This window comes from Marmota flaviventris, chromosome 7 (assembly GCF_047511675.1).
Source record: "Marmota flaviventris isolate mMarFla1 chromosome 7, mMarFla1.hap1, whole genome shotgun sequence".
Lineage (NCBI taxonomy): Eukaryota > Metazoa > Chordata > Mammalia > Rodentia > Sciuridae > Marmota > Marmota flaviventris.
In genome coordinates, this window is record NC_092504.1 from 60,304,327 (window position 1) to 60,321,211 (window position 16,885).

At 42.8% G+C, this 16,885-nt stretch overlaps 1 protein-coding gene across 1 annotated transcript in view; it reads right to left on the reverse strand.

Annotated features, from left to right (window-relative positions):
* Ppef2 (protein phosphatase with EF-hand domain 2) overlaps positions 1 to 12,712 on the reverse strand; it is a 32,936-nt gene extending 20,224 nt beyond the window's left edge. The window contains exons 1-5 of the mRNA XM_027939855.3: positions 12,658 to 12,712; positions 3,652 to 3,779; positions 3,090 to 3,147; positions 2,057 to 2,232; positions 472 to 586 (exon numbers count right to left, since the gene is read on the reverse strand). Coding sequence (XP_027795656.3) covers positions 472 to 586; positions 2,057 to 2,232; positions 3,090 to 3,147; positions 3,652 to 3,779; positions 12,658 to 12,712 — 532 coding nt within the window. The remainder of the gene's footprint in view (positions 1 to 471; positions 587 to 2,056; positions 2,233 to 3,089; positions 3,148 to 3,651; positions 3,780 to 12,657) is intronic.
* Positions 12,713 to 16,885: the final 4,173 nt, after the last annotated feature.

Here is a 16,885-nt window from a genome sequence, read left to right on the forward strand (position 1 = left end):
AGTCTATTTGGATGCTTGACATCATGAGAAAATACAAGGAAATGGAAGAACCTCTCATTTGCAGGACTTCTCTCTGGAAGAGGAATGTATATGGATGGAAGGAATAATTCCTTAGGCATTGAGGGGCTTGCTCATGTACCAATGAATAAATTCTCTTCTAACAAGGAGGGTCTGTCTGGTGGTTTGCAGGGGTTTTGTTCTCAGTGGGGAATGAGAGTTTGCAGTCAATATGAATTGCTTTGAAAACTAAAGCAGAGGCTGAGCCCTGGGCTCCAACGTTCCCCCTTTCTGAACCATGGCTTCCTTAACTAAATATGGGGAAATCTGTAAATGGTCAATTTAAGGGCGTGAAACTTGACCTGCCCACTTGCCACTGCACCTCCCTTGGGACAAATCCTGCTCCTGCCATTCTCCAAGGGAGAGCTTTCTAGTTTGTGTCTAACAAGGGGAGTCATTCAGGCAGGTTCTTACCACACACTGTGATCTCCTCGCTGTAACAGGTGGAGAGCCGGTTGATGTTAGGCAGCTGTGCCAGGTGTTTCCTGGCCTCATACAAAAGATTCAAGACGTATCTAGCATGGAGCTGCTACTAGGAAGAAGAGGAGGTAGGGAACAAAACAACACAGGTGGCCCTCAACTTTGCTGCTTAACGACCCCAATCACTAAAGACATCAAAAGTGACCCCAGTGAACTGCTCCTAGGACTCTGCCCAGAGCCTTCCTCTCTCACCCATCTTCTGCTCTTGTATCTGCTTCTCATCATCTCATTTTCCCCTCCACAGATACTGAGCTCATTTGCTCTTCCTAGTTACTCCCTAAAATCCTTCCTCTCCTTTAGCTGGGGAGCAGCTCATGATTATTTCTATAGACTATTAATAAGTACATGTATGTTAATGGCATCTGGTGACCCTGACACTGCCAAGAAACAACTCACTGCTCTTGCAGTGAGTTATCTTCGTGTGAAAGAGGGGAAAGACTGGCATCTGGCATCTTCGTATGAAAGAGGGGAAAGAGCCAGAATCTGACCACTTCTCACCTCTGCCTCTACCACAGGGTTTCAAGCCATTAACATCTTTTGCCTGGATCACTGCATTATGAGAACTGCTGACATCAGCCCTTCCCTGTACGCGCTCTCCTTACACAGCAGCCAAAAGTACCATTTTAAAAAGCAAGTCACACCAGGTGTGAGGGCACATGGCTGTCATCCCAATGACTCAGAAGGCCGAGGCAGGAGGATCTTATATTCAAGTTCAGCCTTGAACAACTCAGCAATTTAGCAAGACCCTCCGCAATTTAGACCCTGTATCAAAATTAATAAAAAAGGCTGGGGTGTATCTCAGTGGTACAGTGCCCCTGATTTCAATTCCTGATACAAAAATATATAAAATTTGAAAGGAAGCCACACACTGTTCTCAATGTCTCCTCATCTTGCTCTGAAGAATAAAAACTCCACTCCTCCCCAACTCATCTCCTCTTCCCCTGGCTCTCCTAAGAAACACCTGAACAGCCCAGACGAGTTCCAGCCTCAAGCCTTTTCCATTTGTCCCCTCTGCCTAAAATACTCTTTCTCCAGATATTCACAGGGCACCACCTTGTACCTTTGCTCAAAAATCACCTTCCCAGGCCACTCTATGAAATTGCTGACCCTCCCCCTCACAAGTGACATTTATCTTTCCCATCGCTTTTTGTTGCCTTCTAACATGTCACAGAATTGACTTTTTACTGTTATTTGTTATTTATTATCTGCCTCTTCCATGAGGGCAGGGATATGTATCTGTCTTGTTCACTGCTATATCCCCAGTGCCCAGAATAGTGTGGGCCCACAGCCGACTCCATAATCATGTGCAGGATGCTTACATGATCAGGAGGTGCTTTGACTCAGGAAAACCGGCTGAAGGACCAAGGGTCCTGGCTTAGCAAAGGGAACATGCGGTCTCACCAGGCAGCGCATGGTATGAACACCCCAAGGCCAGGGCCATTCTTTCTGTGCTGCCGTTGGTCTCCCTTTGCACATGGCATGGAGTGGGTGGGGACCCAGTCTCTCCAGGTGAGCTTACTTGTTTCAGTCTGAAAGCTTCCACCAGGGCAGTGGCATGGTCAGGGAGGAGCGGGAAGGAGAGATGTGGTCCTGTGTAACTGTCTGGCACCTCGATGGATTCGTAGTCACTGTATTTCTCCATCTCGGCCTCCTGGGGGAATCTCTCCTCAGTGAACATGCGGTCCAGGAACTCCCCTAGTCAGACAGAAAAGGGGGGCTGACTTGTGATCGGACATGCAGTCCACGGCGCCACAGAACCTAGTCCACCCTGGACCAGAGCTGGAGTGGGACCTGGCCAGACTGGCATCAGCTCCCATAAAGGAAAAGTAAAAGGGAACCCAGGACGCCTGGTATGGGTGGCAGGGAAGGTTTTGTTTTCATGTTAATAAAGACATTAACTGGTAATGGACTCTATTTTTATTTTAAAAGATCAACATTTGTCAAACTGAGAAAGTGCAGACTTGTGAGGCTTGGGTGTGTAAGCAGGAGGAAAGGGCACAGGCAGGGTGGGAGGAGTTGGTAGGCCTTCCAACCGGCTCCGTGCCTGAAGCTACCTCCAGCTGCCTGCCTCTGCCTCTCCAGCCTGGATGCACTGAGGGCCTCATGTAGCAAGCCATATAGACTGTGCAACCCAACCTCCCATCCCTGCTCCCAATCAGTGACTCAAGAGCTGACATCTACAGACCCTAGTTCCCTCATCTGTAGGTGGGACTATTCTGAGGCTTGTGCTCTGTGCTATTTCCCACTTCTCCCCTCCCAGTTGCTGGCTGAGTGACTCACCCTTGATTGGCTGCCTCCCTTTCATGAGCTTCCCCCCACATCCACCCCCTAGTGTTTTCTGCACTGTAACAAACTCCTTACAACCTAACTAGGCATGTTTCTAGGTATGTTTGGGGGAGAACCAAGAATAAAATTCCAGTCTGTTGTCAGCCCTTCACTCATTCACTGGCTGTCACCAGATTCGTGGTCTCAATCCCTGTGCATCCTCCACCCCACTCTGATATCTACGACCTTCAGACAGGAGGACATGCCCCACGGCAGTTCATACTCACTCTCATGGTGGCTGTCTGGGGTGAAGTGATCCATAAGGTAACTGAAGAAATCATGGAGCTGTAAAAGAACCCAATGAGCCTTAGTAAATGGCTGGAAATGGAGACTATCGTGCTAAGTGAAATAAGCTGGTCCCCCAAAAAACAAAGGCCAAATGTTCTCTCAATAAGGGGTGGAGGGAGGGAAGAATAGAAGTTCATTGGATTAGACAAAAAGGAATGAAGGGAAGGGTGGGGGATGGGACTAGGAAAGACAGTAGAGTGAATGGGACATAACTTTGCCATGTTCATCCATGAATACACGACCAGTGAAACTCCACACCATATACAATCTCAAGAATGGGATCCTAATTAGAATAAGTTTTACTCCCTGTATGTGTAATATGTCAAAAACACTCCACTGTCAAGTATATCGAAATAGAACAAATAAAAAATTAAACTTAAAAAATGAGGGAAGAGAGAACCTGGGCGTGTCCAGACTGGTTGCACCTTTTGAGCACCTGGGGTTTGCTGCCCAAGGCCTAGAAAGCAGAACTGGAGGCAGCCCCGGCTCCTCCCTCCGCACCTTGACCTGGTCTTGCTGCCCAGCATACTCTATGGACTGGAAGATGCTCCAGGTGCACTGCCGTCTCATCTCCAGGCGGGCCGTGTAGCGCCGGTACCATCTCTGAATCAGGACCGCTGCCTTGAAGGCTGTGACACAGATGGAGATACAAGCCTGTGAGCTGGGACTCCCCAGGCGGGGGATGGGGAGCAGGGCGAGGGAAGTACACAGACCCTCTCCCACTACACATGTGGGGACAAAATGGAGGGGACAGCACTAACCATTGATGCCTGTAGGAAGGTATTTGCTTTATTTCTGGTCATAGACATTTTCTTTCAACCCATCCCAAACTCACCTCCATTCATACCATTTATTGATGAAAATATTTATAGGTTACACTAACCCCTTCCCCTATCCCAACTCACCCCTGTCTGAAGGGATGCATTCCCAACCCTCAGTGGATGCCTGAAACAGTGGATAGTACTGAAACCTATATATTTTATTTTTTCCTTAGTGAGTCAAAAACTTCCACCTTTTACTTGAAGGAAACACTTTACAGCTTCTCTTGATATATCTGAATTGCCAGCATTACTACCCTAATGCTTTGAAGCCATTATTAAGTTAAAAAAAAAAAAGATTTACTTGAAAACAAGCACTATGATACTGCAATGGTTGATTTGATAACTGAGATGACTACTAAGTGACTAATGGGCAGGTAGAGTATACAGTATGGATACACTGGATAAAGAGATGATTCAAGTCCTGGGTGGGATGGAGCTGGACACTATTACACTATTCAGAACAGCATGCAATTTAAAACTTATAAATTGTTTATTTCTGAAAATTTTCATTTAATATTTTCAGATTGTGATTGACTATGGATAAAAGAAACAGTAGAAAGTAAAATCATTGATAAGGCGGGGGAGGGACTACTGTACAGACAGAAAGGTTGTACTCTGAGGATTCTGGAGAGATTTTTAAGAATTCAGTACCCTGGAAGACTGGGATAATGTGGGGAGTGAGAAAAGGGGAGGACATTTGATATTATCACAATAGATCGAATCTCAGGAGATCTGGGTCCTGTGCCTGGAACAGCCCTGCCAAGCTATATGGCCACAGACAGCTCATTTTGTGCCTCCATGTGTTCATCTGGAAAAGGGGTTGGACTAGATGAAGATGGGGAAAACAAGCATTAAACCCCCAAATTAATATTTCACAGTGCCAGGGGTGAAGAGTATTTCCCAGTCCTGTTTGGTGATATCTCTGTGAGTCTTAGGCACACCCATCATAAAATATCCATGACTGCATCTTTGGGCTTCTCCTTTTTGCCAGGACCTGTGTCAGTTGACCTTGTAGGGAAAATTAGGATGTGTTAGCCTCATCTGACCTTTAGGACCTCTTATGGTTTGAATATGAGTTGTTCCCCCAAAACTCCCATTAATACAGGGATATTGAGGCTGGGGCTGGGGCTCAAGTGGTAGAGCACTTGCCTAGCATATGTGAGGCACTGGGTTCAATCCTCAGCACCACAAATAAATAAATGAATAAAATAAAGGTCCATTAATATCTAATAAAAATATTTTTTAAAAAATACAGAGATATTTAAAGGTAAAATGATTAGATTATGAAAGCTGTGACCTCAGTCCATTTTAGTTTGAATGGACTGACAGGATGAAAATTGTAGGTAGGTGGGACATAGCTGGAGGAGGTGGGTTACCAAGGACATGCCCTGCAAGGGTACATCTTCCGTGTAGTCCCTTCCCCCTGAATACACATCTCTCCATCTCTCCCCACCCCCCTCTCTCCTGCCATGAATGGAGAATCTTCCCCCTGCAACGCCCTTCTCCCATGATGTGCTGCCTCATCGCAATGGACTTGGCTGTCTGTGGACTGAGACCTCTGATACCATGAACTAAAATAAACTTTTCCCCCTCTAAATTGTTCTTGGTGGACATTTGGGTCACCGTGGTCAAGTATTGTTGCCAGAGGAGGGGACAGCTGTCCAACGTAAGTAACTGGATTCTTCTTAAGCTCCTGTGGACATGCTGCTAGTGATGAATGGACTATTTGTGGACAAAGCTGGATTAAAAAGCAAACCCTGCAGGTTAACTGAGGTCAACCTCGTGAATAATAGACAGATTGACTTAATCTATTTAGCTTGCATTAGAGAGTTGATCAATTTCTTGCTGATTTCCTTAAGAGGAAAGATGATGGTGAAGTGAGAAAAGAGAAACTGGAAAGAATTTAAGCAGAGTTAATTTTGATTTCCTGTGAAATTAAAAGTAAGTATTTCTCAAAGCTACTTGCTAAATAATAAATGATGAGGACGAAGTTTTACCAATCAAATTCTGTAAAACCATTTCCAGAATCATTGATGAAATATGCAGAATAGGCACTATAGATTCTATAGGAGCTGTTGGTAAATCCGGAGATTTCTGCACTTGCTCTAGACCTGCAGCATCAGAATTTCTAAAAGTATAACCCCGGAAGGAATCAACAAGCTCCACACATCATTCTTACTTGCACCAAGGTTAAGATCCACTGAAGAAGATCATGGACAGGGACGTTGGTTGCTAATACCTTGCCCCCAACCTTCTAAAGCAAGTGCTGCCAATAACTAGACATCCTCAGCTTTGCTTTGGCTACTTTTCCTCTTTCTCCCAGCTCTCTACCTGGGGTCTAGGTAACCTTTAATTGCGGGATACTTTAGGATCCTTTACCCCATCATCTGTTTTCAATAGCACAATACCAAGTATTCGGACACCTCTTACTTGGACTACATATAAAACTAATCCGAGGTACTGCTAGTGATGAATGGACTATTTGTGGATAAAGCTGGATTAAAAAGCAAACCCTGTGGGTTAACTGACGTCAAACTCATGAATAGTAGACAGAGTTTTTATGTGCCAGTTAGAAATGGAATGCTTAAACAGATTGTGGAATTCCCCATACCCACAATGCATTAAAAACAAACAAACAAACAAACAAAAAAACACTGCATATTGCGGGGATTCTGGATCAATGGTAGAGTGCTTGTCTACCATTTATGAGGCACTGGGCTTCATCCCTGGCACCAGAAAAACAATACAAAAGTGAGAAATGCTGCATAAAGTGATTTGGAAAAAAATTAACAGAGAGCTGAAGTCAAAACAATTAAAGGGGGGCTGGGGTTGTGGCTCTGCTGTAGAGTACTTGCCTGGCACATGTGAGGCACTGGGTTCAATTCTCAGCACTGCATATAAAAAAATAAATAAATAAAATAAAGTTTCATTGACAACTAAAAAAATATTTTGAGAAAATAAAATGAAATAAAAACAATTAAAGGGAAATCTCCAGATGTCAGAAATGAGGAAAGAATCTATAGCCAAAAGCACCTGGAGGCACTGATGTCAGTCAGCTCCCAGGGGAATATGGAACAGAGAGTCCCAGTAGCTGGTCTCTGTGGACTGCGAGGCTCTATAACTGACAGTCTGCAAAAAGGCAAGAGCTGGGGAAGTTTCTGTTCCTGATGGAAACAGGTAAATCTTTGCCTCCCAAACTCACTCACAGCAGGGAATGAGCTGACATAAACCCAAAGTCCCCTGTGAGAGAGGAAGTCTCAGCCTGTGCCATGTGTGGGTTGCCTTCTTGTCACTAGGTAAGCAAACCTGAGCCGAAGCTAACTCAAAAATGTGTCCACAAAAAAGACAAAGTGTTGGGAAAAAATGTTTGCAGACAAATTGGGAAAAAGTGTTTGCAGTTTATATTACAGATAATTGATATCCCCACTATATTAAGAAATTCAAAAAGGAAAGAAGAAAAAAACCAATTAACTGGGGGGTGGGGTAAACAAGAGATGTAAAGAGACAGTCCTGTGGAAAAAGAAGCACAAGGTTTAAACCTATGCAGATATTTGACCTCACTCATAATAAGAGAGAGAAGTTAAAACTGCTGACAGATGTATTTTCACCTATTAGATGGTTATAAATATAAAATTTGGCACTGTGCTCTGTTAGTGAGGCTGGGAGGTAACAGATATTTTCCACAGGCTAAATTGTATGTCCCCCAAATTCATTTGTTGAAATTGAGGTACCCCAGTACTTGAGAATGTGACACTATTTGGAGAGAGGGCCTTAAAGAGGTGATTAAGTTAGAATAAAGTATATGTTGGGCCCTGATCAAATGTGATTGGTGTCCTTATAAGAAGAGAAATATGGACATACAGAGATACCAGGGAGTTTTGTGTACAAAGGAAAGCTGTGTAAGAACACAGCAAAAAGGCCTTCATCAACATGTCAAGGGGAGGGGGTCCAGGGGAAATCAAGACCTTGGACTTCCAGCTTCCAGAACTGTGAACAAATACATTTCCGTTGCTTAAGATACCCAGTCTGTGGTATTGTTCTAGCAGCTCTAGTAAACCAACACAACATCACTGGTGGGAATGCAACTGGAGAAGAATTTAGCAATATCTGACAAAATTACATAGGGATTTACTCTTTGACCCCACAATCCCATTATATTGAAAGAAATCTATGACAGAAATAAACTGACAAAAATATGAAAAGCTGTATGCACGAGTTGTAATAGAAAAGCACTATAAACTATTCAGTTATCTGGGGACCTGACTGAGTAAACAAAACTACTATCATATAACGGAGTATAGAGAGATACAAAAAGGAATAGGGGATATTGCTCTTCTGCTATGGCACAATCTACAGAATATGTTATTAAGCAAAATAAGGAAAAGGATAGGGTGTATTGGATATTACCATTTATCTAAGAAAAGGGAAACTGTGAACACACACGCACACACACACACACACAATGCTTATTTTTTTAGGAAAAATAAAACCAAAAATTTCTTTAAGTTTTGTAGTTGTAGATGGACAGAATGCCTTTATTTATTTGTTTATTTATTTATTTTTTAAATGTGGTGCTGAGGATCGAACCCAATGCCTCACACATGCTAGGCAAGCACTCTGCCACTGAGCTATAGCCCCAACCCCCTTCAAAAATTTATATAATTACTTATAGGTGGAAGAAACCAAGTGTAAAGGACAGAGACAAAAATTATACTTCTCTGAGTGGACCTTTTGTAGATTTGACTTTGGAACTGTGGAAGACTAAAGATGACAGCAAATTCTTTGATACTTCTCTCACCAAGGGGCGGAGTCTATGTCTACTCCTTGCAAATCGAGGTGGGCTTTCTGATCCCTGTGACTGGGAGGATGCAGCGGAAATGAGACTGTGCTGGTTTCCAGGCTCAGATCTTAAGAATTTAACCGCTTCTGCTTCCTGCTTCTTGGAGTTTGCTTTTGAATGCTCACCTAGGGGAAGCCAGCTGCCATGGTCTCAGACTAGTCTCAGCTTGACTAGTCTGAGACCAACCACTAATGGTGTGAGAAGCGAGACCCACGGGAGGCCTGCAAGATGAGGTATGGCTTGGGGAGAGAGGCTGGGCACAGTGAGAAGCCACATGCTTTGTGAAGAGCCAACTTAGAAGAAGAGTCTCCAGTCCTAGGTGCACCGGGCATCATATAAACCACCCAGCTAGGCCCTTGGCAATATCCGAACGCACAAAGTCATGAGCAGAATAAAATAATTATCATAAGCCTCTAATACTTCAATAGTTTGTTATACAGCCTTATGTAACTGGAAGAGGGATGGTATAAAAGCTTCATAAAATTATAAAACAAATTTAAATCAAAATGAAAAAAGAGAACAGTCTCTAAAAACTAAAAGCAAAAAGTAAAGCGATCCTAACCTTGTATAAGTTGGTGGCCTCACCCACACAGAAAGGAGTTATTTCAAATAACTTGAAAATTCAGAAACTTGTACATCCCTAGAGGATATATTTGAACCAAAAAAAAATTACAAAGAAATCTTAAAGAGTTTCCAGCAACCATATTTTCATATTTTTATTGTTGTTCTGAAACTATATAAATTGTAGGATAAATAGCATTATGTTAATGTCATTATAGAAATGTTTAACAAAGAGAAAGTGTATATAAATATCATTATCAAGGCTGTTAAGTAAAAATATTGCCATCCTAAATTGGTCATGTTTGTTTCTCTTCAAATAATACCTGCTTTGTGACTCTGTTCACTGAAAACACCTAGAAAGGACACCCAGCCTGGGAGCAATGAACACCACAGAGCCCTGGAGAAACAGCTGCTCCTGATCCTAGGCAAAACCACTCGGAATGAGCTCGGCACCTTGCCACACTAGGAAGCAGGGCAGCCACGGGCTTCCAGAGATGCCCTGACAAACCAGGTGCTGATGCTGGTGCTCCCCCCAACACAAGCCCCTCCTTCAGCTCTGTGCCCGTCCTCACTCCCTCACTGTGTTCCTCTGGTGGGGCCAGTTCATACAGAAGCTGGCTCTCCCCACTCTAGGGACATTAAATGCTATTCTTTCTCCACTGTCCCCTTATTCACATTGACAGGTCAGACTTTTCAGAGGTAAGTTAGTCAAAGACTCTTAATTTTTTCTCAGAGTACTAATTCTTCCCGTGTCTTCACCATGGGAGACCCATAGACCTCCATATAGACTTATATGGGTGGTCACAGTTAAAGGAATCAGCTGACTGTGCAGAAGGGATAGAGAAAGGGAGACCCCCCTCAGGGTTCCAGGGTGCCCGCCACCCTACACATCCATCACAGCCTTCTTTTCCAAAGATAGTTAAAATAATAACACATTTAACTGGCATGTTATGGTTTAAAAGTTCTTCTGCATACCCTGTTTCATGGAAGACAATATTGAAAGGTGGGGGGGGGCAGTTTATATCTGTATCTTTAAAATGGAGATTAATCAAACAGAGTTGTTGAGCAGATAAATAAAATAATGTATGTAAAGCATGTAGTGAGCGCTCCCTAAGGAAAACCACTGTCTTTATTGATTTATCTTCATTTCATGGATGGCACAGAGCACATTATGGTTTGAATATGAAGTGTCCCCCAAAAGCTCCTGTGTTGATGCAGGAAAGTTCAGAGGTGAAATGATGAGATCACGAGAGCTGTAAATGAATCAAGTCTCTCCTATTTGAATGGACTAAGAGGGTGGTCACTATAGGCAGGTAGGGTGTGGCTGGAAGAAGGAGGTTACTGGGGCATCCTTTGGGATTTATATTTTGTCCCTGGTTCCCTGATCTCTCTCTTCTCCCTATTTGCCATGAGGTGAGCTGCTTTCTTCCACCACACCCTTCTGCCATGATGCTCGGCCCCACCTCAGACCCAGAGGTATGGAGTCAGCGGACCATGGACTGAACCTCTGAAACTATGAGTCACAAATAAACTTTTCTTCTGCCAAGTTGTTCTTGTCAGGCATCTGGGTCACAGCAGTGAAAAGTTGACTAACACAGTGTCCTTGACCAGTAGCACACCTCCAGGGAAGAGCAGGGCAGGAGCCCAGGTTTCTGACTCAAACACCTTCTCTCTTTCCCCTTCACCCTGGTCACTGTGACTTACGCATCTTCCCCTCCAGATTTGGCTGGTCAGTCCTCACTTTAGGAGGATATCCATGACTTGTTCTAACCACTTACTTACCCAAAAGGTAAAAGCCACTTTTAATTTTATCTTATGATATTTTTTTGCTTGTTTACTTCAACTTTCAGTACAGCCTTCAAAGGATGTAAAAGCTCCCCTCCCACCTCTCTGGATACTCTCCATCTTGGCAGGATCACAAGGTCCATGAATATCTCCTCATCCCAGCATTCAGACATTCACGAACAGCTAACCTTGGTTTATTTTCAAGCCACCCCCAAATTTTGGTACCAAAGGTAGCTAATACTTACTTCGATACTTACTGTGAGCCACATTCTGTTGTAAGTACTGAGTCTTAACTCATTCATTTAATACTCATAAAAAACACGTGCGGGGACATACTCTTGTTATTTTCTCTGGTTTAAAAACTAAGAATACTAAGATCAAAAGAAATTAAAAGGATCTCATTTACAGGTGGTAAGTAGTAGAGCCAAGATTTGAACCCAGACCCTCTGGCTCTTCACTCTGTGTTACGTAGTAGTGATGCTCTGTGTTTGATACAAAAACCTTCCCAGCTGAACTTGTCAAAGTGTTAGCAGCTACACACCCTTCTCCATTTTCTTTTTTCTATCACTCTTCATTCCATGCTGTGGTTGACTTTTACCCTCAGCTTGGATTTGGTTCTATCAATGTTCCAGTTATAGTCCCACCACTAAATCGCAGGTGTGTTTACCCGGCGTTTAATTAGTATCTCATCTGTGCTGAGGGTGACCGTGCTCTTGAAACATTCTTCTTTTGGTTCCTAAGATATCACGTGCTCCTTGCTTGCCTCCTCCACCTCTGGCTCCCTCTCCTCAGCCTCCTTTGCAGGTTCTTCCTCATCCACATGCTGCTGAAGTGCTGGAGTCCCTCATGACTGTCCTGGGCCCCAGGCTGTGCTCTGCCCTTGCTCTGCCTCCAGGTTATCTCCTGTCAGGGCTTCAACAACCATCTACCATTCTTCCATCCACTTCACCCCTCCAACTCATCGTCACAGAAGCCGGAAGGATGTTTTAAATAGGTAAATCTTATTATAGAACTCTCTAGTTTGAATTCCTCTTTGGTTCTTCACCCTTTTAGGGCAAAGTTTAAAATCCTACAAGACCCCAAGACCTGGGTCCTGCCTACCTCAGCAGCCTCATCTCATGTCACCCTCCTTCTCTGTCACTTCAGACCCTTCAGATCCTTGACCACACCTTGGTTCTTCCGGTCACGTGTCCCTTGCCCATGCTGTACGTACTCTGCCTGGGATGCTTTTCATTCTCTTTTTCCCCACCTTTATTTTTTTTTTAACTTGTATGGGTTTAGTTTTGAGATAAACTCCAAGGGAGGACATTAACTCTCTGGGAAAATTTTAATTCTGTCAAATAAAGTTGTCTTGAGCCTTCTGGTGGTCATGTTTCAAGGGGAAACTGATTTCTAAGAGTTGCCTTGAGAAGAAATGTAATGGTTTTCTGCTTCCACCTTGAGAAGCCCCTCCACATGCAACATGGATTTTGGGGTACCTGGAACAGGGGAAACACATACCTTTCTCTGCATTCTGAAAAGCAAAATGATGATGGATAGAGGTGCTGCTCCCCATGGTTTAAGTACAGTGTTCCCACCAGACGCAGAGAGCAGATCCACGGGGCAGTGAGCTGTTTGATGATGAGAGGGGGAATCTGTAATAGGGAAATTCAGGTAGAGTGTTAGGAAGGACAAATTGTCTCCGAGAGAGACCAATTGCCCTCATGTGAGAGCATCCCTCCCACCTCTCCAGCCCCAGTGCACAAGGTATTCCTCCCCTTCCATTTGTCACCCCATCTCTATCTTGTTTTCTACTGGCTTTTCCTTTACAGTCTAGAAACAAACTGGCTTCTGCTGCATTTTCAGAGCAAATCTTCATAATCATAATTACCCTTTGACCTCCTCTTATGGTTTGGGTATGAAGTCCTCCTAAGGCTCTTTGTATGTTAAAATCTTGGTCCCCAATGCACCGATGTTCAGAGGTGAGGCTTTGGGGAAGTGACTGGACCAGGAAAGCTCTGACCTCATCAATGAATTTTTTTTTGGGGGGGTACTGGGGATTGAACTCAGGGGCACGTGACACTGAGCCACACCCCAAGTCCTATTTTGTATTTTATTTAAAGACAGGGTCTCACTGAGTTGCTTAGCACCTCACTTTTTCTGAGGCTGGCTCTGAACTCATGATCCTCCTGCCTCAGCCTCCTGAGCCACTGGGATTACAGGCATGCGCCATCACGCCCGGCTCCTCATCAATGAATGAATTAACTGATATCATATTTATTTTAAGTTACCAACAATAAAAAATATGTCCCTGGCTCAAATTTAGAAGCAACTAGAAGTCACAAAATTTCAGCATAAAACAACAGGAAAATACTGATTGTTGCTGCATTAACGTTTATTATTGAATAAATCTTCTTTTGCCTCCCGGTACCTGTTTCTTATGAGTTTGGAAATCTAAACACAGTAGCAGAATAAGATGATTTTAAGAGTCATTTGCCATATAAAAAGGTTATTGGAGATAGAAATATGGCACTCCTGCACAGCGAAGAAGTGATGAAGTCTTCCATAAGGCCACACATCCAGTTGTAACTGGGTCACCAAAGACAAAAGGATGTACTTCTATAAACCAATGGGAAGCAGGCAGAGGGCTCTCAGCTGTCACTAGAACAGCAAAGATGCATGCGATCCCTGCTTGGGTCTCTGTTTCTCCTTTGTGTATGGATAATAGTTTTTCTACCAGAGTTTTTATTGGGGGGAAGGGAAGTTATATATGAGGACTACTTTGCAAATGTTTGTCATTTTCATGAAAAGTGTAGACTAGAAACATTCCTAAATGACACTCTCAAAAATTTCCTAAAATATCTCTCCCTACAAAATAAAAACACCTTAAATAGTTTCAGTACAGAGTCAACTAAAAAAGTCATGGTATGCTAAAAACAATGTGATAGTTTTCAGCAACAACAAAGAACAAGGCAGGTTCATATGGCAACCCTCTGAAAATATCCTCAAGATATACTGTAATGTGAAGAAAAGCAAACTGCAGCTGGACATGGTGGCACATGCCTGTAATCCCCATGATTTGGGAGGCTGAGGCAGAAGGATGACAATTCAAGGCCAGCCTGGGCAATTTAGCAAGACTCTGTCTCAAATAGGGGAAATATATATATATGGGTTGGGGAGGTAACTCAGTGTTACAGCACCCCTGAGTTCAATTTTTAGTACTGAAAGCAAAACAAAGAAAATAAAATTGCACAACAGTGTGTTTAATATTGTCTCATGCTTTCATCTATATATAAAAAATAATCAATCAGTAAGTGTATAAAGATCAAAGAGTATACACCAAACTGTTAATAGTGATTATTTTGGGAGAATGAAGCTGGGTAAGAGAAGTTCTCTCTCTCTTTTTTTGTTTTTGGTACCCAGGTTTGAACCCAGGGGCACTTAACCACTGAGCTAGATCCCCATCCCTTTTTATTTATTTTGAGACAGGGTCTCACTACATTGCTTAGGGTCTCCCTAAATTACTGAGGCTGGCCTTGAACTTTCAATTCTCCTGCCTCAAGTCTCCAGAGCCACTGGGATTACAGGCATGCACCACCATACCTGACAAAAATCTCCTTGAATTTACATAGTTCTCTTAATAACTTTAATCATTAACAATTAGTAAATGACCACACCATGTACAACCACAAGAATGGGAAGTTATACTTCATGTATGTATAATGTCTTAAAATACATTCTACTGTCATGTAAAAAGAACAAATAAAAAAGTAATAAATGAGGGCGGGGGTATAACTCAGTGGTGGAGTGCTTGCCTAGCACACACAAGAAGACCCTCAGGTTCAATATCCAGCACTCTAGAACACAAAAAATAATTAATGATATTTTCCCCCAATTTTTCCATATGAGAAAAAAATAGAAAAAAAAATGACTAAATAGATCCTGCATATAGAGTTAAGAGAAGAAAGTGAAGTTATACACAGACTAGTAGAGAATGTTCCAGAAGTCACTAAAAAAAAATTAATAGAAAGGAAAAGTGAAATAATTCTCAAGAGAAAAACTCAAAGAGTAAAAACTTCATAAAATTAGGTATGCTGTACCCTCACCCCGTTGAATTAGTACTTTTTGGTGATAACTAACTGCTCTCTGCCTGGTGACCCATATGGTGAACCGTCTTTTTAGGTGATTGATACATCTCTACCACTGCTTATCCCTCTAGAATTTGACTTAGCATAGCCATACCTGGAATTATCAGTTTTTAAAAATGTAATTAGTATTTATCTGCCCAGTAAATGAGCCCAATAAATGGAAGAAAGATTGATTACCCAGGACTTGAAGACCCTGGAACACACACACCAAAGACCCTCTCTAGCTGAGTTGATGAAATAACAGAGGGGTTTTCCATCTGGTCCTGAAACCAAACCTGTATTTATCTCCTGTGGAAAACATGCATTCGTTGCCCTGACAGTCCCCACGACCCATTTCTGTATTGCAGGCTAATAGGTTCTTACCTTCTTGGATGTTTCTTACTATGATGCACAAGAAAACAGAAACCTTCAACATACAGTTGCGATGGCCATTCTGTCTTCAGAGTTGGCCAAGGGATCCGGCCAATCTGATCTCTCCAGACCTACAGGTCCAATAAATAAAATGCAGTCTCAGTCTGGCACATTATCTCTCCGAAAGGCAATGATGATATCCACAGCCCTGGCCACACATCCACTGTGACAGGGAGACACTTTCAGGGCTCCCCACCTTGAAGCACTGGACACACCAGACCTTACTCAGATCAGGCCCTGGAAAGGAGAGATTGTAGTCAGGTGCCCTCTGCACACCCAGGCCCACGCCTGCAGGTAGTCCCCCTTCCACTCTCTCTCTCACTCCAGCTCCTCCCCAGTCCTAAATCTTCTTACTCTCCTGGATTAGGAGGACACGTTTCCCAAGCCACGTGTGAGAAGCCTGATCTCCTTAACCCAGAAATAGAAGAGTGCTGACGAGACAGAGGGGCCCGGGGGCTCCAGAGTTCAGGGGTCCTCATCAGGAGCCACACAGGAGGTACAAGACATTTTCCCTTGTGGCTGGCTTGTTTCTAAACCTGATTGAAATATCATGCCCTTCCTGTGGCCACTTTCCCCTTAGGATATAACCGAAACTGTTGTTAATCCGCAGTCTCAATTTACTGGCAATTGATCTAAGATGCTTGAGTGTGGGCTGGTAAATACTAAATATTTCATTGGAACTTGAAAATAATGTTTATTTATCAGTATCTAGCAGGTTAAGCTTGTTAATTATATTTTTCAAGTCTTTATCCTTATTTACTCTTTCTGATTTTGCCCTTCTTCAAAAAAGGTGTTTTGAAGATTTCTATGGTGAAATTTAGCAATTTCTCCTTGTATTTGAGTCTTTACATATGTATTTTGAAGTTCTATAATTATATATTACTTTGGATCATATAAAATTGCCATTGGCAATTACCTAATTATAATACATAAAGGCTTATAACCGTGTTACTCCTTTGGTAGAGGGCAACTTTTCACAATTAAATATCGTTCTACCTTTGGGCTGGGGTTGTAGCTTGGCCTTGAAGCACTTGCCTCGCAAGTGTGAGGCACTGGGTTCGATCCTAAGCACCACATAAAAATAAACAAAATAAATTGTGTTCATCTACAACTAAAAAGTATTTTTTTTAGAGAGAGAGAGATAATTTTTTTAATATTTATTTTTTAGTTTTCGGCGGACACAACATCTT